Below are 23,948 nucleotides of genomic sequence, written 5' to 3' on the forward strand. Positions count from 1 at the left end.
ATTTTTCTATGGGTGCTTAAAGAAAGCTATGGAAGCAGAATATTAAAAGCCTCATTCGTTTACACAGATATCATTTGCGATTTTAAACATTTTTACTGAGGTATAATTTGCATACAGTAAAATTCACCTTTTTTAGTAGACGGTTCTGCAGATTTTGACAAATTTGTATATTATGTAACCACTATCAAATCCAAGTATCAAATTTCATGAACCCCTAAATTCTCACTAAGCACTCACCTAAGCCCTGCCAGTGTCTGATCCGTTGACTGTCACCAGTGTCTGGCCTTTTCCACAGTGTCAAGAAAATGGCATCATACATTTTGAGTCTAGCTACTTCCACTTAGCGTAATATGCTTGAGATTTAACCATATTGCTACATTGCAGTTGATTCTCACCATTCCCATTTATTTGAGTAGTATCCAGTTGTACGGATGTATCATAATTTCTTATCCATTCATCAGTTGAAGGACATTTGTGATGTTTCCACCCGTGAATCATAAAAAACATTATAAACATCCATGGAAAGTTTTTCGAATGAGTATAAACAGTCTGTTCACTGTGGTAAATACCTCAGAGTGACCTTGCTCAGTTGTATGCATGTATGCTTAAGTTTATAAGAAACCGGCAAACTGTTTTCCACCATGACTGAACCATTTTGCATTCCCAATTTTATTCTATTTTTTTCATTTTATTAAGCTGTAAAATACATGCTCTTTAAATTTTAATTCAAGATGAATGACATATCACCTGAAGTCTTGAATTGCAGTCTTCCTAGATAGCATTTAAAGGGAGAAAAAAATGAGTTTGGAAAAGTGAGCAGGATGATTTAGGCAAGTTAAGAAGGAAGCACAATTCATGACAAAGTCATCTCGGGAAAGACACACAAAGAGCTGGAGAATAAGAACATTAATGACAAATCCTGTTTAGTTAGCACTGTTGGAAGTATTCTCACAAAAGGGAACCCTCTTACACTGTTGGTGGGAATGTGAACTGGTGCAGCCACTCTGGAAAACTGTGTGGAGGTTCCTCAAAGAGTTAAAAATAGACCTGCCCTACGACCCAGCAATTGCACTGTTGGGGATTTACCCCAAAGATTCAGATGCAATGAAATGTCGGGACACCTGCACCCCGATGTTTCTATCAGCAATGGCCACAATAGCCAAACTGTGGAAGGAGCCTCGGTGTCCATCGAAAGATGAATGGATAAAGAAGCTGTGGTCTATGTATACAATGGAATATTACTCAGCAATTAGAAACGACAAATACCCACCATTTGCTTCAACGTGGATGGAACTGGAGGGTATTATGCTGAGTGAAATAAGTCAATCGGAGAAGGACAAACAGTGTATGTTCTCATTCATTTGGGGAATATGAATAATAGTGAAAGGGAATATAAGGAAGGGAAAAGAAATGTTGGGAAATATCAGGAAGGGAGACAGAACATAAAGACTCCTAACTCGGGGAAACGAACTAGGGGTGGTGGAAGGGGAGGAGGGCGGGTGTTGGAGGGGAATGGGTGACGGGCACTGAGGTGGACACTTGACGGGATGAGCACTGGGTGTTTTTCTGTATGTTGGTAAATTGAACACCAATAAAAGTTAATTTAAAAAAAAAAAGACTTAGTGTAAATATAAGAATGTAAATACCTCATTAATAATTTTTATTATTAAAATAAAAAATTGAAATTATATTATTTTGAACATGCTGAGTTAAATACATTTTATTAAAATTAATTTCACCTTTAAAAAAAAAAAAGGAAGTATTCTCACAAAATTGTTTTCAAATGTTTGAGATATGAGTATTATAAAAATTTATTGTATACCTTTGGAATGTAGTGTTTAGTCTCTAAGCCCTTTCATGCTCATTGGTCCTCATAGGTAATGATATTAAAATACACATTTACCATTTTATAAAATGTATCAACTTTTTTGTCAAAGAGCTGAGTCATACATAAACCTTTGCTTTGTTGACAAGCACAACTGTAATGCAGGGGTTAGGGGGAAGGCATGTACCTTAGTGCATGTTTGTAACCTATAACAAATGTTCCAATAGAGATGGAGATGATCCAGAGGAGAACAAGTAATTCCAAGACCAATTTCTTCGAGTAGTAAGAGAGCTAGGTATCAAAAGCACAACAGGAATGTTTGTCCTCAAACAGGCTTTTTTAAAAAACCAAAAGCTTATTTCACTCAGCATAAATAATAGTGAAAGGGAATAGAGGGGAAGGGAGAAGAAATGGGTAGGAAATATCAGAAAGGGAGACAGAACATGAAGACTGCTAACTCTGGGAAACGAACTAGGGGTGGTGGAAGGGGAGGAGGGCGGGGGGTGGGGGTGACTGGGTGGCGGGCACTGAGGGGGGCACTTGACAGGATGAGCACTGGGTGCTCAATAAAAATGTTTTATTTTGTATGTTGGCAAATTGAACACCAATAAAAAATAAATTTATTATTTAAAAAAAATAAAAAATAAAAAACCAAAAGCTGTGTGCAGATGTGCTGGTAAATTTGTTAGTGGAAAGATGAGGAAGTCCTATATGACTCCTCCTTTCTCAAGAATATGATACAAAGACCTAAGCTGAGAGTGAAGGTGTTTTGAAATAGTATTTTCAGAGAACCTCAGGTTGTATTAGGGTGATGTAATGGCATGGTAAGACTCTATTGTAAAAAAAGTCAAAATCTCCAATTGATTTGAGTTAAATACAGTTGCAATGAATATACCAATGGAATTTTGGGGACATATACCTAATGATTCGAAAGTTACCCAGGAAGATTAAATAGATAATAAAACTTAAAAAAAAGTTGATGAGGAAAAATGAGAGAGAAAAGTCTTAATAGACCGCCGCAACTAGAGAACTAGCCTAGAGTTACTCTTTATTGTTATATTTATAAGAAGATAGCATATAGCCAAACAATTGTAAAAGTAATAATAACAATAAATTAATAACATTTCAGGATTATTACGAATGCTAATAGGAAAATCAGCTATTTGGAAGCACAATTAACTTAAAGCCTCACCATACCTCATGTACCAAAATAAGTTGCACAAAAATTAAAAACTTAAATATCACTTATGAAATTATTAAGGAAATCTAAAGGAAATATATGTAAATATATTCTGAATTAAGAATGAGAATTATAAGAGTATGATATTCTGAAGAATACAAAGGAAAAAGATGGATTTACACCAACTGTGTAAACACTTCCCTAGTCAACAAATCCTGTCAGGTATTTAAAAAGAAACTGAAAACAAAGATTAACACACACATTACTATCAAATTGTTCATAATATTCACCTCTAAAGAGCTACAGAAAATCATTAGGATAAAATAAGTAATATAAAGGAAAACATCTGCTACAACTCTTTGATGTTTACTAGATTGGCAAAAACAGTTCATTTGATAAGACAGCACTAGACAGACTATAGTGAGGCAGGTACTTCTGCTTCATACCAGACAGAATGCAAAGTGTTTCTAACTTCCTGAAAAGCAGTTTGGCTCTTTGCAACAGAAATTTCTTTCCCCTTCCAATTTTAATTCATTTTTATTTATTTTTGTTTGGTTGGTTGGGGTTTTTTGTTTTTGTTTTTTTTATTGGAGTTCGATTTGCCAGCATATAGCATAACACCCAGTTATAGTGCTCATCCCATCAAGTGGCCCCTCAGTGCCCATCACCCAGTCACCCCAACCCCCCGCCCACCTTCCTTTCCACTACCCCTTGTTCATTTCCCAGAGTTAGGAGTCTCTCATGTTCTGTCATCCTCTCTGATTTTTCCCACTCATTTTCTCTCCTTTCCCCCATAATCGCGTTCACTATTTTGTATATTCCCCATATGAATGAAACCGTACAACTGCAACAATAATTTAAATAAGTATCTTTGCCATTTTTCAGTAATTTCACTCCTAGAAATTTGACCTAAAATCAGACCCTCACATAAGAAACTTTGGGGGACTTAAACTCAATGTAGTCAATTGCCCATTTTACAGAAGATTTATTTATATAATGGAATATTATTATGTGGTCATTTAAAATTAAGTTTTTTTCAAAACTACTTACTATTTCTTGTTTTAAGCACTATTTTCCAGGCTCTGGTCTCAGTGCCTGATATTATCTTACTCAATCATCCTAAAAACATATGAGATCATCCTGAGTCCTCTTATTATCACGACTTTTAAGATAAGCAAACTGAGGCACAGATTTAATTTTGTGCTAAGATGCACAGATAATAAAGGGAGAGTGGAGAGTCACACTCACATAATCTAGCCCATCCCTCTCTGCCACTGAGTCCCTACCCCTATACTACAATGTCCCCTCTTAGCAAGAAATAAGGTTCACTAAATTTTATATTACAGACAAAAAGAAAACAGGACATTAATCATCATGTATATAACAATTAAGTAAAATACACATATGGATAACAAAAAAACTGAAAGGACAACTTTAATTTTACCTTCATTCTAAATTTTTGAATGTTCTCTTTTTATTATGAACTTGGTTTAGTTTTAAAAATTAGCTTTAGCTCCTATGATTAGCTTTGTAGATTTGGCAATTTAGCATTATTCCTATAAAGAAAAAAAACATTTCTGAGTTTTGACAAAGCACTATCCTCAAAAAAACAAAATTCCATCTATTTGAGCCAGGGAATTTTGGAACTTCTTAACTGAACAGATTTCAGTTCCCAATTTATGTTACTAACCTTCCCACATCAATATCAAATGACAAAATAAAGCATACTTAAGCTAGCTAGAAAGTCAATTATATATATTATCCCACTTTCCTATGGACACAGACATACATATACTCATTTTAAGAATATGAGCTTCTTAAAAAAAAAAAAAAGAATATGAGCTTCTTGCAACTGTTTTGATGTTTCAAACATGTCTCTACACATTTAAAGTCACATTTTTTTAATTCAAGTATTGTATGCAACAGATGTCTCTGTTACTGTATGACTACATTGTATCAAATATGGTACTTCCACATTCTATATATTCATCTATATTTTTATTTTTTAAAGAATTTATTCATTCAAGAAAGACAGAGAGGAAAGAGAGAGAGACAGACAGACAGACAGAGACCCAGTCAGAAAGAGATGCAGGCTCCACGCAGGGAGCCTGACATGGGACTCGATCCCGGGTTGCCAGGATCACATCCCGGGCCAAAGGCAGCGCTAAACAGCCAGGCCCCAGGGCTGCCCTCTCCTTTTTATTTTTAAACAGTATAACAATGCCCCATTTTCCTTATTCACTATCTCAACATAGGTATTATCTTTATTTATCTTTTCAATATGGACTACTTCTTAAGTCTTGAGTACAAATGCAGTTACATAACTACAACTATTTCTAAATATTGCTTGAAAAACCTAATAAAAAAAGGCCACTTTATCTTATGAGGATATTTATTTCTAACTTTAATCATCTAGGAGAGAAGTCCTCCTCTGTTATTTAGAGGTTACTGCACTTTGGTCACCCTAAAACTAATGCTGTTTCTCACTGCTGCATGATATTGAAACTGAAACTTGGTCCCCTAACCACGTCTACTTGCTAATCATGTCAGGATGATGCCCTACCATGAAGTGAGTCTATGATACTCATCTCATGCTTTACTTCTTAGAGTATCTTTTACAATATGGACATCTAGTTCCTTTTACAAGGTCAGGGTGGTGTGTCCCGTGTGAGTACAGCTTAAGGGGTCAATGCTCACAACTATACTGAAATAGAAATTTTTAAAGTGCTTGTATCTATTCGAACAGAGTACCACATAAAGACCAGTTGTGTACAACTTTTGATTGGGAAAAGAAATGGTGAGAGACAAGCCATGAATCCTCTTTAGAAAGTACAGTGTGTTGGCAACATATATTTTCCCAGGACCCTTCTCAAGGACCCCATGACCTCCTGATTCCTCAGGCTATAGATAAGGGGGTTCAGCGCTGGAGTGACAACAGTGTAGAAAAGAGAGATGATGTTGTCCTGCCTGGGGCTGTGGAGGGAACTGGGCAGGACATACATGAACGTGGCAGCTCCATAGTACATCACAACCACTGTCAGGTGGGAGGAGCAGGTGACTAGGGCTTTCTGCTTCCCTTCATTAGAGGGCATGTGAAGCACAGTACACAGGATTAGTGCATAGGAGGCAACAATGGCAGAAAGAGGCAGCAAAAGGAAAGTCACTCCTGTCACATACACCAAGAGTTCATATCGGGAGGTATCTGCACAGGCCAACTTCAGCAAAGGAGGGATCTCACAGAGAAGGTGCCTGATCTTCCGAACTTTACAGAAAGGGTAGTGCATGGTATACAAGGTATGGCCTAGAGCATTCAGAAATGCCAGGATCCAGGCCGTGGCCACCATGAGCCAGCAGACCCTTGGCCTCATGAAGACCATGTAGTTCAGAGGATGACATATGGCCACATATCTGTCATAGGCCATGAAGGCCAGCAGCAAGTCCTCTGCACTACCCAGCGTCAATGCCAGAAACATCTGAAGGGCACAGCCTCCAAAGGAGATCGTGTATTCACTCTGCAGAAAATCCACAAGGGCCTTGGGAGTGACAACAGATGTGAAGAGGAGGTCCATGAGTGAGAGCTGGCCGAGCAGGAAGTACATGGGCACGTGGAGCCGGGAATCCACTGTGATGACCAAGAGCAGCAGGCCATTGCTGGTCAGAGCCAACATGTATAGGACAGTGATTGTGGCACAGAGCAGTTCAGGAGACCCACTGTCATTCAGAATCCCCATCAATATAAAGCCACTGCCCAAGGTGGAGTTCCAGTACTCCATTCTGTGATGTTTCCTTAGTTGCCTAGAAGCAAACACATTCTCAGTGAATGTTGGCTAAGGTGGCCCCTCGTTTGAAACATCACAGGCTCCTGATGATGGCCAATGTGAATCCAGTGAGGCGATGTCTTTCCTACTGGACATGGACTTGACCTCTTGATATCTCAGGTTCTGACACTTTTAATTGTATCTTGAGGAAAGAAGCATCCAAATGGAGAGCAATCATCACAGCAATGGCTAAATATTAAGAGGTCACTACAAGAAAATATCATGCAGGACATCAAGCCTCAATATGCATCTTTCCAGAATGATTAAATCATCTCTCTCTCAATAGAAAGCAATATCCTGGCACCCAAGCCCTTGGTTATTTTTGTACCTATGTTTTAAGTATAATGTTTGTCCCAGGATTTAAATCCCCAGTTAGTGTCCTAACAGACCTGTTCTGAATATGAAATCCTAATGCAGGTACAGAAGTGTGACTTCAACAAAGTATTTCCACTTCATTGTCCATCTACCTTAGGTCCACATTTGTTTGTAGCACTCAAGGCTGTAGATGTAAGCCTCACAGGAAGAACTAAACTATGTCCACCTCGGTCACCCCTCTGGACCAATAACCTCCACGCTCTCCATGTCTAGAAGGGATTCTAGACTGAGACGAGGGTTTGGTGTGTTTGATGTGGTGTTGCTTTTATGAGCTAAACCTTTAGGCTCAATGACAACATAGGTGTTTTATTACAGGTTATGAAAACATGCAAGCCTGGGAGGACTCAAAACTCTGAAGAGGAGGCCGTGCCCAGAAAGACCGGAATGTTTGTATTTGGGAGAAATGATTGAAAGGTTCTGGCAACAAAAGCGCCTGTGCTAGATGTTGCAATCAGGCTCAATAAGCCTACCCTCCTTCTCCTGCACCTGACCCAGATCCCTGCTCTCCCTCCTGCTGGGACAGAATATCTACACTGGATTGAAGAGCCACAGAGATAATGAGGATAAACTCCTGTTCTGGAGAGCAACCGTTAGTGTATTGCACCCACCCCCAGAGAAAAGGTAGAAGAGACAGGGACCTGGGATTAACAACTATCAAGGTCATACATCATGGGAACTAGGCGATAGTCCAATTCTGTCCATGCATCAAAGAATCTGTAAGGGAAACATATTTCTAAGTCTTTCCCCTACATTGTGGCTTCTAATAAGGATATTTCATTGGTTCCTTTACTGGTCTCTTCTTGGCTTACAGGATTTTAATGGTGGAAAGGTTTTAGAGCATATGACAGGCAGATCATTGATTATTAGATGGCCCTTGATGTGGAGGCATTTATTACCAGAGAGGTGCAATAGTCCTGTATTCAGAGGCTGGCAAAGCCTGGGCTCTAAGGACAGGTACTGATACTCCCACCAGGGAGCAGACACTCAGACCTGGGATGTAGCATAGACTCTTTCTTCATTTTCCTTCATTTTTCTTCATATTTAGAAAAACAAGACTACGGGGCATTAGGACAGAGTACAGAGAACCTGGAAGACAGGGTAGCTTAAGGTCTTAGGGTCTGCTTTGGGCCCTGTTTCTCAACTCAACATATCTAGAGGATGCATACTTCCCTGAAAGAGAGAGAAAGTCTTTACCTCAGGTAGTGAGAAGCTGAGCTGCCCAACCATGCAAACTGCCCTGGGGGGTGAGGGTCAAGATTGTCCTGTAGAAATGGGGAAAGAAAGAAAAAAAGAAATGGGGAAAGCGTGAGCTTTTCCAGCACTGTCCAACTGCTTTAAATTTTGCCAAGTTGAGTTAAGAGTCTGAGGAGTCTGACCAAGGCAGGCCGCTTCTGGTCCTTCTGGTCCTCTACAGGTCTTGTCTGGAGATGTAATAGAGACAGAGGACAAATACAGTCAGTTCTTGGGCAGTTTCCGTGGATCTCTTCCTTCAGAGATGGGTTTCCTAGTCTCACAGCTGTGGAGAATTAGGAGAAACTGCTTCCATCACTCAGTTCTCCAGGTGAGAACCCATCCAGCTCTTCTGGAGAAGTTGTCAGACTCAGTGCTTGGGTCCAGATGCTCAGACTGTCATTTACTCTTGCTGGGGTCTGGAGCAAAGATGAAAGCAGTAGGAATCTGGAGGAAGTAGATATGGGAAGAGCTACCCATGGGAGACCTTGCTGTGCCTGTCCTTGGGGAGGCTTGGCTCCTTATCCCGTGACCCCACCCTCTCTACTTTATTCCACTCCTACATTCCCAGGGACTTACTTCTCAGCTGAAATGGTCTCCCTTGGAAATGCCAGTCCTGGAAACAGGATGTTAATGAGTCCTCTTGGGCATGTTTCCTGGCCTGGTATCCCTGCTCTATTCTCTCACTAAATCAGTCCAGACACTCCAGGATTCTATGCTACCCTAAGGAGGCACTGACAGCGATTTCTATATTGGTGACTGGATAGACCAAGAAGCAAGGCTTCTTTTCATGGTCATTGCTCAGTCCCAAGATCTTAAGGTGGGTTTCGTGACAGTGTAGGATACTCCTTCTTCATCTTTCTCCACCCACCACCCCCACCACTTCCTTTGGATCCTCCCTACCTGGACTATTATTTCCCGGCCTTAAGACTGTGTCCTGTGGAGCCTATAGTTATGGAATCTTCCCTTCATTTACCTTGGCTTTCTAGGTTTGCCGGTGGATGGCTTCTGAGTCTTCGTATTACTGTCGTCTGCCACAGTGTTATTTCAAAGGAGAGTGAATCAAGTTGTAAGCATTGAGCAAAAAAATAAAAAAGAAAAATAAATACACACAGTATTGAACCTGCAGAATTTCAATGTCAATTAAAATCTTTACTTGTGCAGAGACAAGAAATCTCTAACATTTATGGGGAGAAATATTAGATTAACAGCAGACCTCTCAACCGAGAACTGGCAGACCAGAAAGGGCTGGCAGGGTATATACAGGGTCCTAAATGAAAAGAACATACAGCCAAGAATACTTTATTGAGCAAGGCTCTCATTCAGAATAGAAGGAGAGATAAAGAGCTTCCAAGAAAGGCAGAATCTGAAAGAATATGTGACCACAAAGACAGCTCTGCAAGAAATATTAGGGGGAATTATATATAAGAGAAAGTCCAAGGGAAAAATCCACAAAAACAGGGACTGCATAGGTATCATGACGACAATAAATTCATAACTTTCAAAAGTAACTCTAAACGTGAAAGGGCTTAATGACCCCATTAAAAGGCACAGGGTTTCAGACTGGATAAAAAGGCAAGACCCATCTATCTGCTGTCTACAAGAGACTCATTTTATTTTTTATTTTTTTATAATAAATTTATTTTTTATTGGTGTTCAATTTACCAACATACAGAATAACACCCAGTGCTCATCCCGTCAAGTACCCCCCTCATTGCCAGTCACCCATTCCCCCCCACCCCCCGCCCTCCTCCCCTTCCACCACCCCTAGTTCGTTTCCCAGAGTTAGGAGTCTTCATGTTCTGTCTCCCTTTCTGATATTTCCCACACATTTCTTCTCCCTTTCCTTCTATTCTCTTTCACTATTATTTATATTCCCCAAATGAATGAGAACATATAATGTTTGTCCTTTTTCGATTGACTTACTTCACTCAGCATAATACCCTCCAGTACCATCCACGTTGAAGCAAATGGTGGGTATTTGTCATTTCTAATGGCTGAGTAATATTCCATTGTATACATAAACCACATCTTCTTTATCCATTCATCTTTCGATGGACACCGAGGCTCCTTCCACAGTTTGGCTATTGTGGACATTGCTGCTAGAAACATCGGGGTGCGGGTGTCCTGCCATTTCACTGCATCTGAATCTTTGGGGTAAGTCCCCAGCAGTGCAATTGCTGGGTCATAGGGCAGGTCTATTTTTAACTCTTTGAGGAATCTCCACACAGTTTTCCAGAGTGGCTGCACCAGTTCACATTCCCACCAACAGTGTAAGAGGGTTCCCTTTTCTCCGCATCCTCTCCAACATTTGTGGTTTCCTGCCTTGTTAATTTTCCCCATTCTCACTGGTGTGAGGTGGTGTCTCATTGTGGTTTTGATTTGTATTTCCCTGATGGCCAGTGAGGTGGAGCATTTTCTCATGTGCATGTTGGCCATGTCTGTGTCTTCCTCTGTGAGATTTCTGTTCATGTCTTTTGCCTATTTCATGATCGGATTGTTTCTTTCTTTGGTTTTGAGTTTAATAAGTTCTTTATAGATCTTGGAAACTAGCCCTTTATCTGATACATCATTTGCAAATATCTTCTCCCATTCTGTAGGTTGTCTTTTAGGTTTGTTGACTGTATCCTTTGCTGTGCAAAAGCTTCTTATCTTGATGAAGTCCCAATAGTTCATTTTTGCTTTTGTTTCTCTTGCTTTCATAGATGTATCTTGCAAGAAGTTACTGTGGCCGAGTTCAAAAAGGGTGTTGCCTGTGTTCTCCTCTAGGATTTTGATGGAATCTTGTCTCACATTAAGATCTTTCATCCATTTTGAGTTTATCTTTGTGTATGGTGAAAGAGAGTGGTCCAGTTTCATTCTTCTGTATGTGGATGTCTAATTTTCCCAGCACCATTTATTGAAGAGACTGTCTTTCTTCCAGTGGATGGTCTTTCCTCCTTTATCGAATATTAGTTGACCATAAAGATCAGGGTCCACTTCTGGGTTCTCTATTCTGTTCCATTGATCTCTGTGTCGGTTTTTGTGCCAGTACCACACTGTCTTGATGACCACAGCTTTGTAGTACAACCTGAAATCTGGCATTGTGATGCCCCCAGCTATGGTTTTCTTTTTTAAAATTCCCCTGGCTAAAAAAATAAAAATAAAAATAAATAAAATAAAATAAAATAAAATAAAATAAAATAAAATAAAATAAATTCCCCTGGCTATTTGGGGTCTTTTCTGATTCCACACAAATCCTAAAATAATTTGTTCTAACTCTCTGAAGAAAGTCCATAGTACTTTGATAGGGACTGCATTAAACGTGTAAATTGCCCTGGGTAACATTGACATTTTCACAATATTAATTCTGCCAATCCATTGGCATGGAATATTCTTCCATCTCTTTGTGTCTTCCTCAATTTCTTTCAGAAGTGTTCTATAGTTTTATAGTATAGATCCTTAACCTCTTTGGTTAGGTTTATTCCTAGGTATCTTATGCTTTTGGGTGCAATTGTAAATAGGATTGACTCCTTAATTTCTCTCTCTTCAGTCTCATCGTTAGTGTATACAAATGCCACTGACTTCTGGGCATTGATTTTGTATCCTGCCACACTGCCGAATTGCTGTATGAGTTCTAGCAATCTTGGGGTGGAGGCTTTTGGGTTTTCTATGTAGAGTATCATGTCATCGGTGAAGAAGGAGAGTTTGACTTCTACTTTGCCAATTTGAATGCCTGTTATGTCTTTTTGTTGTCTGATTGCTGAGGCTAGGACTTCCAGTACTATGTTGAACAGCAGTGGTGAGAGTGGACATCCCTGTCTTGTTCCTGATCTCAGGGGAAAGGCTCCCAGTGCTTCCCCAATGAGAATGATATTTGCTGTGGGCTTTCCGTAGATGGCTTTTAAGATATTGCGGAATGTTCCCTCTATCCCTACACTCTGAAGAGTTTTGATCAGGAATGGATGCTGTATTTTGTCAAATGCTTTCTCTGCATCTAATGAGAGGATCATATGGTTCTTGGTTTTTCTCTTGCTGATATGATAAATCACACTGATTGTTTTACAAGTTTTGAACCAGCCTTGCATCCCGGGGATAAATCCTACTTGGTCATGGTGAATAATTTTCTTAAAGTACTGTTGTATCCTATTGGCTAGTATCTTGTTGAAAATGTTTGCATCCATGTTTATCAGGGATATTGGTCTGTAATTCTCCTTTTTGGTGGGGCTTCGTCTGGTTTTGGAATTAAGGTGATGCTGGCCTCATCGAATGAGTTTGGAAGTACTCTATCTCTTTCTACCTTTCCAAACAGCTTTAGTAGAAGAGGTATGGTTTCCTCTTTAAACATTTGAAAGAATTCCCCTGGGAAGCCATCTAGCCCTGGACTTTTGTGTCCTGGGAGGTTTTTGATGACTGCTTCAATTTCATCCCTGGTTATTGATTTCTTCAGGTTTTCTATTTCTTCCTGTTCCAGTTTTGGTAGTTTTTGGCTTTCCAGGAATGCATCCATTTCTTCTAGTTTGCCTAATTTATTGGCATATAGCTGTTCAAAATATGTTTTTAAAATTGTTTGTATTTCCCTGGTGTTGGTAGTGATCTCTCCTTTCTCATTCATGATTTTATTAACTTGAGTCTTCTCTCTCTTCTTTTTAATAAGGCTGGCTAATGGTTTATCGACTCATTTTAGACAGAAGGACACCTACAGCCTGAAAATAAAAGATGGGAGAGCGATTTATCATTCAAATTGTCCTCAAAAGAAAGCAGAGGTAGCCATCATTATATCAGATAAACTAAAGTTTATCCCGAAGTCCGTAGTGAGAGTTGAAGAGGGACACTATATCATACTTAAAGGATCTATCCAACAAGAGGACTTAACAATCATGAATATTTATGCCCCAAATGTGGGAGCTGCCAAGTATATCAGTCAATTAATAACCAAATTTAAGACATACTTAGATAATAATACACTTATACTTGGTGACTTCAGTGTAGCGCTTTACAATCGACAGGTCTTCTAAGCACAACATTCCAAAGAAACAAGAGCTTTAAATGATACACTGGACCAGATGGATATCACAGATATTTACAAAACATTACATCCAAACGCAACTGAATAAACATTCTTCTCAAGTGCACATGGAACTTTCTCCAGAATAGACCACATACTGGGTCACAAATCATGTCTTAAATGGTACCAAAAGATTGGGATCATCCTCTGCATATTTTCAGATGATAATGCTTTTAAATTAGTACTAAATCACAAGAAGAAGCTTAAAGGATTTCAAACACGTGGAGGTTAAGGACCATCCTGCTAAAAGATGAAAGGGTCAACCAGGAAATTACAGAAGAATTATAAAGATTCGTGGAAACTAATGAGAATGAAGATACAATCATTCAAAATCTGTGGGATACAACAAAAACAGTCCTGAGGGGGAAATACATCGCAATACAAGCATCCATTCAAAAACTGGAAAGAACTCAAATACAAAAGCTAACCTTGCACCTAAAGAAGCTAGAGAAAAAACAGCAAATAGATCCTACACCCATGGGCAGCCCGGGTGGCTCAGTGGTTTAGCACCACCTTGGTGGCCCAGGATCGAGTCCCATGTCAGGCTCCCTGCATGGAGCCCGCTTCTCCCTCTGCCTGTGTCTCTGCCTCTCTCTCTGTGTGTGTGTCTCTCATGAATAAATAAATAAAAATCTTTAAAAAAAAATAGATCCTACACCCAGCAGAATAAGAGAATTAATAAAGATTCAAGCAGAACCTAATGAAATAGAGACCAGAAGAACTGTAAAACAGATGAACAAAACCAGGAGTTGGTTCTTTGAAATAATTAATAAGATAGATAAACCATTAGCCAGCCTGATAAAAAAAAAAGAAAGAGAAGACTCAAATTAATAAAATCATGAATGAGAAAGGAGAGTTCACTACCAACACCAAGGAAATACAAACGATTTTAAAAACATATTATGAACAGCTATATGCCAAAAAGTTAGGCAATCTAGGAGAAATGGATGCATTTCTGGAAAACCACAAAATATCAAAACTGGAACAGGAAGAAATAGAAAACCTGAACAGGCCAATAACCAGGGAGGAAATTGAAGCAGTCATCAAAAACCTCCCAGGACACAAAAGTCCAGGGCCAGATGGCTTCCCTGGGGAGTGCTATCAAACGTTTAAAGAAGAAACCATACCTATTCTACTAAAGCTGTTTGGAAAGATAGAAAGAGATGGAGTACTTCCAAACTCGTTCTATGAGGCCAGCATCACCCTAATTCCAAAACCAGACAAAGACCCCACCAAAAGCAGAATTATAGACCAATATCCCTGATGAATATGGATACAAAAATTCTCAAAACGATACTAGCCAATAGGATACAACAGTATACTAAGAAGGTTAGCACAACATGACCAAGTAGGATTTATCCCCGGGATGCAAAGCTGGTTCAACACTCGTAAAACAATAAATGTGATTGATCACATCAGCAGAGAAAAGCAAGAACCATATGATCCTTTCAATAAATGCAGAGAAAGCATTTGACAAATACAGCATCCATTCCTGATCAAAACTCTTCAGAGTGTAGGGATAAAGGGAACATTCTGCAACATCTTAAAAGCCATCTACGGAAAGCCCACAGCAAATATCATTCTCATTGGGGAAGCACTGGGAGCCTTTCCCCTGAGATCAGGAACAAGACAGGGATGTCCACTCTCACCACTGCTGTTCAACATAGTACTGGAAGTCCTAGCCTCAGCAACCAGACAACAAAAAGACATAACAGGCATTCAAATTGGCAAAGTAGAAGTCAAACTCTCCTTCTTCACCGATGACATGATACTCTACATAGAAAACCCAAAAGCCTCCACCCCAAGATGGCTAGAACTCATACAGCAATTCGGCAGTGTGGCAGGATACAAAATCAGTGCCCAGAAGTCAGTGGCATTTCTATACCCTAACAATGAGACTGAAGAAAGAGAAATTAAAGAGTCAATCCCATTTACAATTGCACCCAAAAGTATAAGATACCTAGGAATAAACCTAACCAATGAGGTAAGGTATCTATACCCTAGAAACTACAGAACACTTCTGAAAGAAATTGAGGAGGACAAAAAGAGATGGAAAAATATTCCATGCTCATGGATTGGCAGAATTAATATGGTGAAAATGTCAATGCTACCCCGGGCGATTTACACATTTAATGCAATCCCTATCAAAATACCATGGACTTTCTTCAGAGAGTTAGAACAAATTATTTTAAGATTTGCATGGAATCAGAAAAGACCCCGAATAGCCAGGGGAATTTTAAAAAAGAAAACCATAGCTGGGGACATCACAATGCCAGATTTCATGTTGTACTACAAAGCTGTGGTCATCAAGACAGTGTGGTATTGGCACAAAAACGGACACAGAGATCAATGGAACAGAATAGAGAACCGAGAGGTTGACCCTCAACTCTATGGCCAACTAATATTCGAAAAAGCAGGAAAGACTATCCACTGGAAAAAAGACAGTCTCTTCAATAAATGGTGCTGGGAAAATTAGACATCCACATGCAGAAGAATGAAACTAGACCACTCTCTTTCACCATACACAATGATAAACTCAAAATGGATGAAAGATCTAAATGTGAGACAAGATTCTATCAAAATCCGAGAGCAGAACACAGGCAACACCCTTTTTGAACTCGGCCACAGTAACTTCTTGCAAGATACATCCACGAAGGCAAAAGAAACAAAAGCAAAAATGAACTATTGGGACTTCATCAAGATAAGAAGCTTTTGCACAGCAAAGGATACAGTCAACAAACCTAAAAGGCAACCTACATAATGGGAAGAGATATTTGCATATGACGTATCAGATTCCAAGATCCATAAAGACCTTATTAAACTCAACAGCAAAGAAACAAACAATCCAATCAGGAAATGGGCAAAAGACATGAAGAGAAATCTCACAGAGGAAGACATAGACAGGGACAACATGCACATGAGAAAAGGCTCTGCATCACTTGCCATCAGGGAAATACAAATCAAAACCACTATGAGATACCACCTCACACTAGTAAGAATGGGGAAAATTAACAAGGCAGGAAACCACAAATGTTGTAGAGGATATGGAGAAAGGGGAATCCTCTCTGTTGGTGGGAATTTGAAATGGTGCAGCCACTCTGGAAAACTTTTGGAGGTTCCTCAAAGAGTTAAAAATAGATCTGCCCTACGGTCCAGCATTTGCACTGCTGGGGACTTACCCCAAAGATACAGATGCAATGAAATGCTGGGACACATGCGCCCTAATGTTTATAGCAGTAATGTCCACAAGATCCAAACTGTGGAAGGAGCCTCGGTGTCCATTGAAAGATGAATGGATAAAGAAGATGTGTTCTATGTATACAATGGAATATTACTCAGCCATTAGAAACGACAAATACCGACCATTTCCTTCCACTTGAATCGAACTGGAGAGTATTATGCTGAGTGAAATAAGTCAATTGGAGAAGGACAAACATTATATGGTCTCATTCATTTGGAAAATATAAAAAATAGTGAAAGGGAATAAAGGGGAAAGGAGAAAAAATGAGTGGGAAATATCAGGAAGGGAGACAGAACATGGAAGACTCCTAACTCTGGGAAACGAACAAGTGGTGGTGGAAAGGGAGGTGGGCGCCGGGTGGGCGTGACTGAGTGACGAGCACTGAGGGGGGCACTTGATGGGATGAGCATTGAGTGTTATGCTATATGTTGACAAATGAACTCCAATGAAAAAAAAGAATATGAGCTTCCCTCAACTGTTTTGATGTTTCAAACATGTCTCTACACATATAAAATCCCATTTTTTTAAATCACATTTTTTTTTAATTCTATATGTTGGCAAATTGAACATCAATAAAAAAAAGGACATTAGAAAAAATAATGAAATTTGAATAAAGTTTGTAGCATAGTTAAAGATGCAGGAAACAAAGGCAAAACAAAATTAAATCTCCTTACTCTTTACAGCCCCCAGACAAGTCCCTGAAACAAGCAGAATGAGATTCCTTCAGGAAGTCAGCTGCCTCAGTGTTAATACTTTGCTAAGGGCAACAGGCAATCTTAGTTTAACATCATCCCAACACCCCAGGATCGTATAAGTCTTCCTTATCATATAAAAATTCCTTTGGAAACTTCCTTTATCTCTACCCCCAAGATCTATGTTAGCAATCATCTTCCAAGCATATGGCCCACTGATAAACATCTCAAGGGTCTTCCAAGCCTATGGCCTTCCAAGCATATGGCCCACTGATAAACATCACTAGGGTTTTACTAGTTAGTAATGACCTTTTCTTTTTTAATTTATTTTTTATTGGTGTTCAATTTGCCAACATATAGAATAACACCCAGTGCTCATCCCATCAAGTGCCCACCTCAGTGCCAGTCACCCAGTCACCCCTACCCCCCGCCCTCCTCCCCTTCTACCACCCCTAGTTCGTTTCCCAGAGTTTGGAGTCTTTATGTTCTGTCTCCCTTTCTGATATTTCCCACACATTTCTTCTCCCTTCCCTTCTATTCTCTTTCACTATTATTTATATTCCCCAAATGAATGAGAACATATAATGTTTGTCCTTTTTCGATTGACTTACTTCACTCAGCATAATACCCTCCAGTACCATCCACGTTGAAGCAAATGGTGGGTATTTGTCGTTTCTAATGGCTGAGGAATATTCCATTGTATACATAAACCACATCTTCTTTATCCATTCATCTTTCGATGGACACCGAGGCTCCTTCCACAGTTTGGCTATTGTGGCCATTGCTGATAGAAACATCGGGGTGCGGGTGTCCTGCCATTTCACTGCATCTGAATCTTTGGGGTAAGTCCCCAGCAGTGCAATTGCTGGGTCATAGGGCAGGTCTATTTTTAACTCTTTGAGGAATCTCCACACAGTTTTCCAGAGTGGCTGCACCAGTTCCCATTCCGGTGCAAGACTGTTCCCCTTTCTCCACATCCTCTCCAACATTTGTGATTTCCTGCCTTGTTAATTTTCCCCATTCTCACTGGTGTGAGGTGGTGTCTCATTGTGGTTTTGATTTGTATTTCCCTGATGGCCAGTGAGGTGGAGCATTTTCTCATGTGCATGTTGGCCATGTCTGTGTCTTCCTCTGTGAGATTTCTGTTCATGTCTTTTGCCTATTTCATGATCGGATTGTTTCTTTCTTTGGTTTTGAGTTTAATAAGTTCTTTATAGATCTTGGAAACTAGCCCTTTATCTGATATGTCATTTGCAAATATCTTCTCCCATTCTGTAGGTTGTCTTTTAGGTTTGTTGACTGTATCCTTTGCTGTGCAAAAGCTTCTTATCTTGATGAAGTCCCAATAGTTCATTTTTGTTTTTGTTTCTCTTGCTTTCATAGATGTATCTTGCAAGAAGTTACTGTGGCCGAGTTCAAAAAGGGTGTTGCCTGTGTTCTCCTCTAGGATTTTGATGGAATCTTGTATCACATTAAGATCTTTCATCCATTTTGAGTTTATCTTTGTGTATGGTGAAAGAGAGTGGTCCAGTTTCATTCTTCTGTATGTGGATGTCTAATTTTCCCAGCACCATTTATTGAAGAGACTGTCTTTCTTCCAGTGGATGGTCTTTCCTCCTTTATCGAATATTAGTTGACCATAAAGATCAGGGTCCACTTCTGGGTTCTCTATTCTGTTCCATTGATCTCTGTGTCGGTTTTTGTGCAAGTACCACACTGTCTTGATGACCACAGCTTTGTAGTACAACCTGAAATCTGGCATTGTGATGCCCCCAGCTATGGTTTTCTTTTTTAAAATTCCCCTGGCTAAAAAAATAAAAATAAAAATAAATAAATAAAATAAATAAATAAAATAAAATAAAATAAAATAAAATAAAATAAAATAAATTCCCCTGGCTATTTGGGGTCTTTTCTGATTCCACACAAATCCTAAAATAATTTGTTCTAACTCTCTGAAGAAAGTCCATAGTACTTTGATAGGGACTGCATTAAACGTGTAAATTGCCCTGGGTAACATTGACATTTTCACAATATTAATTCTGCCAATCCATTGGCATGGAATATTCTTCCATCTCTTTGTGTCTTCCTCAATTTCTTTCAGAAGTGTTCTATAGTTTTATAGTATAGATCCTTAACCTCTTTGGTTAGGTTTATTCCTAGGTATCTTATGCTTTTGGGTGCAATTGTAAATGGGATTGACTCCTTAATTTCTCTCTCTTCAGTCTCATCGTTAGTGTATACAAATGCCACTGACTTCTGGGCATTGATTTTGTATCCTGCCACACTGCCGAATTGCTGTATGAGTTCTAGCAATCTTGGGGTGGAGGCTTTTGGGTTTTCTATGTATAGTATCATGTCATCGGCGAAGAGGGAGAGTTTGACTTCTACTTTGCCAATTTGAATGCCTGTTATGTCTTTTTGTTGTCTGATTGCTGAGGCTAGGACTTCCAGTACTATGTTGAACAGCAGTGGTGAGAGTGGACATCCCTGTCTTGTTCCTGATCTCTGGGGAAAGGCTCCCAGTGCTTCCCCAATGAGAATGATATTTGCTGTGGGCTTTCCGTAGATGGCTTTTAAGATATTGCGGAATGTTCCCTCTATCCCTACACTCTGAAGAGTTTTGATCAGGAATGGATGCTGTATTTTGTCAAATGCTTTCTCTGCATCTAATGAGAGGATCATATGGTTCTTGGTTTTTCTCTTGCTGATATGATAAATCACACTGATTGTTTTACAAGTTTTGAACCAGCCTTGCATCCCGGCGATAAATCCTACTTGGTCATGGTGAATAATTTTCTTAAAGTACTGTTGTATCCCTTTGGCTAGTATCTTGTTGAAAATGTTTGCATCCATGTTCATCAGGGATATTGGTCTGTAATTCTCCTTTTTGGTGGGGCTTCGTCTGGTTTTGGAATTAAGGTGATGCTGGCCTCATCGAATGAGTTTGGAGGTACTCTATCTCTTTCTACCTTTCCAAACAGCTTTAGTAGAAGAGGTATGGTTTCCTCTTTAAACATTTGAAAGAATTCCCCTGGGAAGCCATCTAGCCCTGGACTTTTGTGTCCTGGGAGGTTTTTGATGACTGCTTCAATTTCATCCCTGGTTATTGATTTCTTCAGGTTTTCTATTTCTTCCTGTTCCAGTTTTGGTAGTTTTTGGCTTTCCAGGAATGCATCCATTTCTTCTAGTTTGCCTAATTTATTGGCATATAGCTGTTCAAAATATGTTTTTAAAATCGTTTGTATTTCCCTGGTGTTGGTAGTGATCTCTCCTTTCTCATTCATGATTTTATTAACTTGAGTCTTCTCTCTCTTCTTTTTAATAAGGCTGGCTAATGGTTTATCGACTCATTTTAGACAGAAGGACACCTACAGCCTGAAAATAAAAGATGGGAGAGCGATTTATCATTCAAATTGTCCTCAAAAGAAAGCAGAGGTAGCCATCATTATATCAGATAAACTAAAGTTTATCCCGAAGTCCGTAGTGAGAGTTGAAGAGGGACACTATATCATACTTAAAGGATCTATCCAACAAGAGGACTTAACAATCATGAATATTTATGCCCCGAATGTGGGAGCTGCCAAGTATATCAGTCAATTAATAACCAAATTTAAGACATACTTAGATAATAATACACTTATACTTGGTGACTTCAGTGTAGCGCTTTACAATCGACAGGTCTTCTAAGCACAACATTCCAAAGAAACAAGAGCTTTAAATGATACACTGGACCAGATGGATATCACAGATATTTACAAAACATTACATCCAAACGCAACTGAATAAACATTCTTCTCAAGTGCACATGGAACTTTCTCCAGAATAGACCACATACAGGGTCACAAATCATGTCTTAAATGGTACCAAAAGATTGGGATCATCCCCTGCATATTTTCAGATGATAATGCTTTTAAATTAGTACTAAATCACAAGAAGAAGCTTGGAAGGATTTCAAACACGTGGAGGTTAAGGACCATCCTGCTAAAAGATGAAAGGGTCAACCAGGAAATTAGAGAAGAATTAAAAAGATTCGTGGAAACTAATGAGAATGAAGATACAATCATTCAAAATCTGTGGGATACAACAAAAACAGTCCTGAGGGGGAAATACATCGCAATACAAGCATCCATTCAAAAACTGGAAAGAACTCAAATACAAAAGCTAACCTTGCACTTAAAGAAGCTAGAGAAAAAACAGCAAATAGATCCTACACCCATGGGCAGCCCGGGTGGCTCAGTGGTTTAGCACCACCTTGGTGGCCCAGGATCGAGTCCCATGTCAGGCTCCCTGCATGGAGCCCGCTTCTCCCTCTGCCTGTGTCTCTGCCTCTCTCTGTGTGTGTGTGTCTCTCATGAATAAATAAGTAAAAATCTTTTTAAAAAAAAATAGATCCTACACCCAGCAGAATAAGAGAATTAATAAAGATTCGAGCAGAACCTAATGAAATAGAGACCAGAAGAACTGTAAAACAGATGAACAAAACCAGGAGTTGGTTCTTTGAAATAATTAATAAGATAGATAAACCATTAGCCAGCCTGATAAAAAAAAAAAGAAAGAGAAGACTCAAATTAATAAAATCATGAATGAGAAAGGAGAGTTCACTACCAACACCAAGGAAATACAAACGATTTTAAAAACATATTATGAACAGCTATATGCCAAAAAGTTAGGCAATCTAGGAGAAATGGATGCATTTCTGGAAAACCACAAAATATCAAAACTGGAACAGGAAGAAATAGAAAACCTGAACAGGCCAATAACCAGGGAGGAAATTGAAGCAGTCATCAAAAACCTCCCAGGACACAAAAGTCCAGGGCCAGATGGCTTCCCTGGGGAGTGCTATCAAACGTTTAAAGAAGAAACCATACCTATTCTACTAAAGCTGTTTGGAAAGATAGAAAGAGATGGAGTACTTCCAAACTCGTTCTATGAGGCCAGCATCACCCTAATTCCAAAACCAGACAAAGACCCCACCAAAAGCAGAATTATAGACCAATATCCCTGATGAATATGGATACAAAAATTCTCAAAACGATACTAGCCAATAGGATACAACAGTATACTAAGAAGGTTAGCACAACATGACCAAGTAGGATTTATCCCCGGGATGCAAAGCTGGTTCAACACTCGTAAAACAATCAATGTGATTGATCACATCAGCAGAGAAAAGCAAGAACCATATGATCCTTTCAATAAATGCAGAGAAAGCATTTGACAAATACAGCATCCATTCCTGATCAAAACTCTTCAGAGTGTAGGGATAGAGGGAACATTCTGCAACATCTTAAAAGCCATCTATGGAAAGCCCACAGCAAATATCATTCTCATTGGGGAAGCAATTTCCCCTGGGAGCCTTTCCCCTGAGATCAGGAACAAGACAGGGATGTCCACTCTCACCACTGCTGTTCAACATAGTACTGGAAGTCCTAGCCTCAGCAATCAGACAACAAAAAGACATAACAGGCATTCAAATTGGCAAAGTAGAAGTCAAACTCTCCTTCTTCACCGATGACATGATACTCTACATAGAAAACCCAAAAGCCTCCACCCCAAGATTGCTAGAACTCATACAGCAATTCGGCAGTGTGGCAGGATACAAAATCAGTGCCCAGAAGTCAGTGGCATTTCTATACCCTAACAATGAGACTGAAGAAAGAGAAATTAAAGAGTCAATCCCATTTACAATTGCACCCAAAAGTATAAGATACCTAGGAATAAACCTAACCAATGAGGTAAGGTATCTATACCCTAGAAACTATAGAACACTTCTGAAAGAAATTGAGGAGGACAAAAAGAGATGGAAAAATATTCCATGCTCATGGATTGGCAGAATTAATATGGTGAAAATGTCAATGCTACCCCGGGCGATTTACACATTTAATGCAATCCCTATCAAAATACCATGGACTTTCTTCAGAGAGTTAGAACAAATTATTTTAAGATTTGCGTGGAATCAGAAAAGACCCCGAATAGCCAGGGGAATTTTAAAAAAGAAAACCATAGCTGGGGACATCACAATGCCAGATTTCATGTTGTACTACAAAGCTGTGGTCTCAAGACAGTGTGGTACTGGCACAAAAACTGACACAGAGATCAATGGAAAAGAATAGAGAACCGAGAGGTTGACCCTCAACTCTATGGCCAACTAATATTCGAAAAAGCAGGAAAGACTATCCACTGGAAAAAAGACAGTCTCTTCAATAAATGGTGCTGGGAAAATTAGACATCCACATGCAGAAGAATGAAACTAGACCACTCTCTTTCACCATACACAATGATAAACTCAAAATGGATGAAAGATCTAAATGTGAGACAAGATTCTATCAAAATCCGAGAGCAGAACACAGGCAACACCCTTTTTGAACTCGGCCACAGTAACTTCTTGCAAGATACATCCACGAAGGCAAAAGAAACAAAAGCAAAAATGAACTATTGGGACTTCATCAAGATAAGAAGCTTTTGCACAGCAAAGGATACAGTCAACAAACCTAAAAGGCAACCTACATAATGGGAAGAGATATTTGCATATGACGTATCAGA

The 23,948-nt window shown here is 39.3% G+C and overlaps 1 protein-coding gene across 1 annotated transcript; it reads right to left on the reverse strand.

Moving 5' to 3' along the window:
• Positions 1–5,827: 5,827 nt before the first annotated feature.
• LOC121476509 (olfactory receptor 2AG2-like) lies at positions 5,828–6,778 on the reverse strand. Its single transcript, XM_041730573.1, has one exon. The coding sequence runs from the start codon at positions 6,776–6,778 to the stop codon at positions 5,828–5,830; it is 951 nt and encodes a 316-aa protein (XP_041586507.1).
• Between the last annotated feature and the right edge of the window lie 17,170 nt (positions 6,779–23,948).

The sequence above is a fragment of the Vulpes lagopus genome, chromosome 15 (assembly GCF_018345385.1).
Source record: "Vulpes lagopus strain Blue_001 chromosome 15, ASM1834538v1, whole genome shotgun sequence".
Classification (NCBI taxonomy): Eukaryota; Metazoa; Chordata; class Mammalia; order Carnivora; family Canidae; genus Vulpes; species Vulpes lagopus.

Coding starts and splice junctions, on each gene's coding strand:
- LOC121476509 (XM_041730573.1), bottom strand. CDS start 6,778: ATGGAGTACTGGAACTCCACCTTGGGCAGTGGCTTTATATTGATGGGG.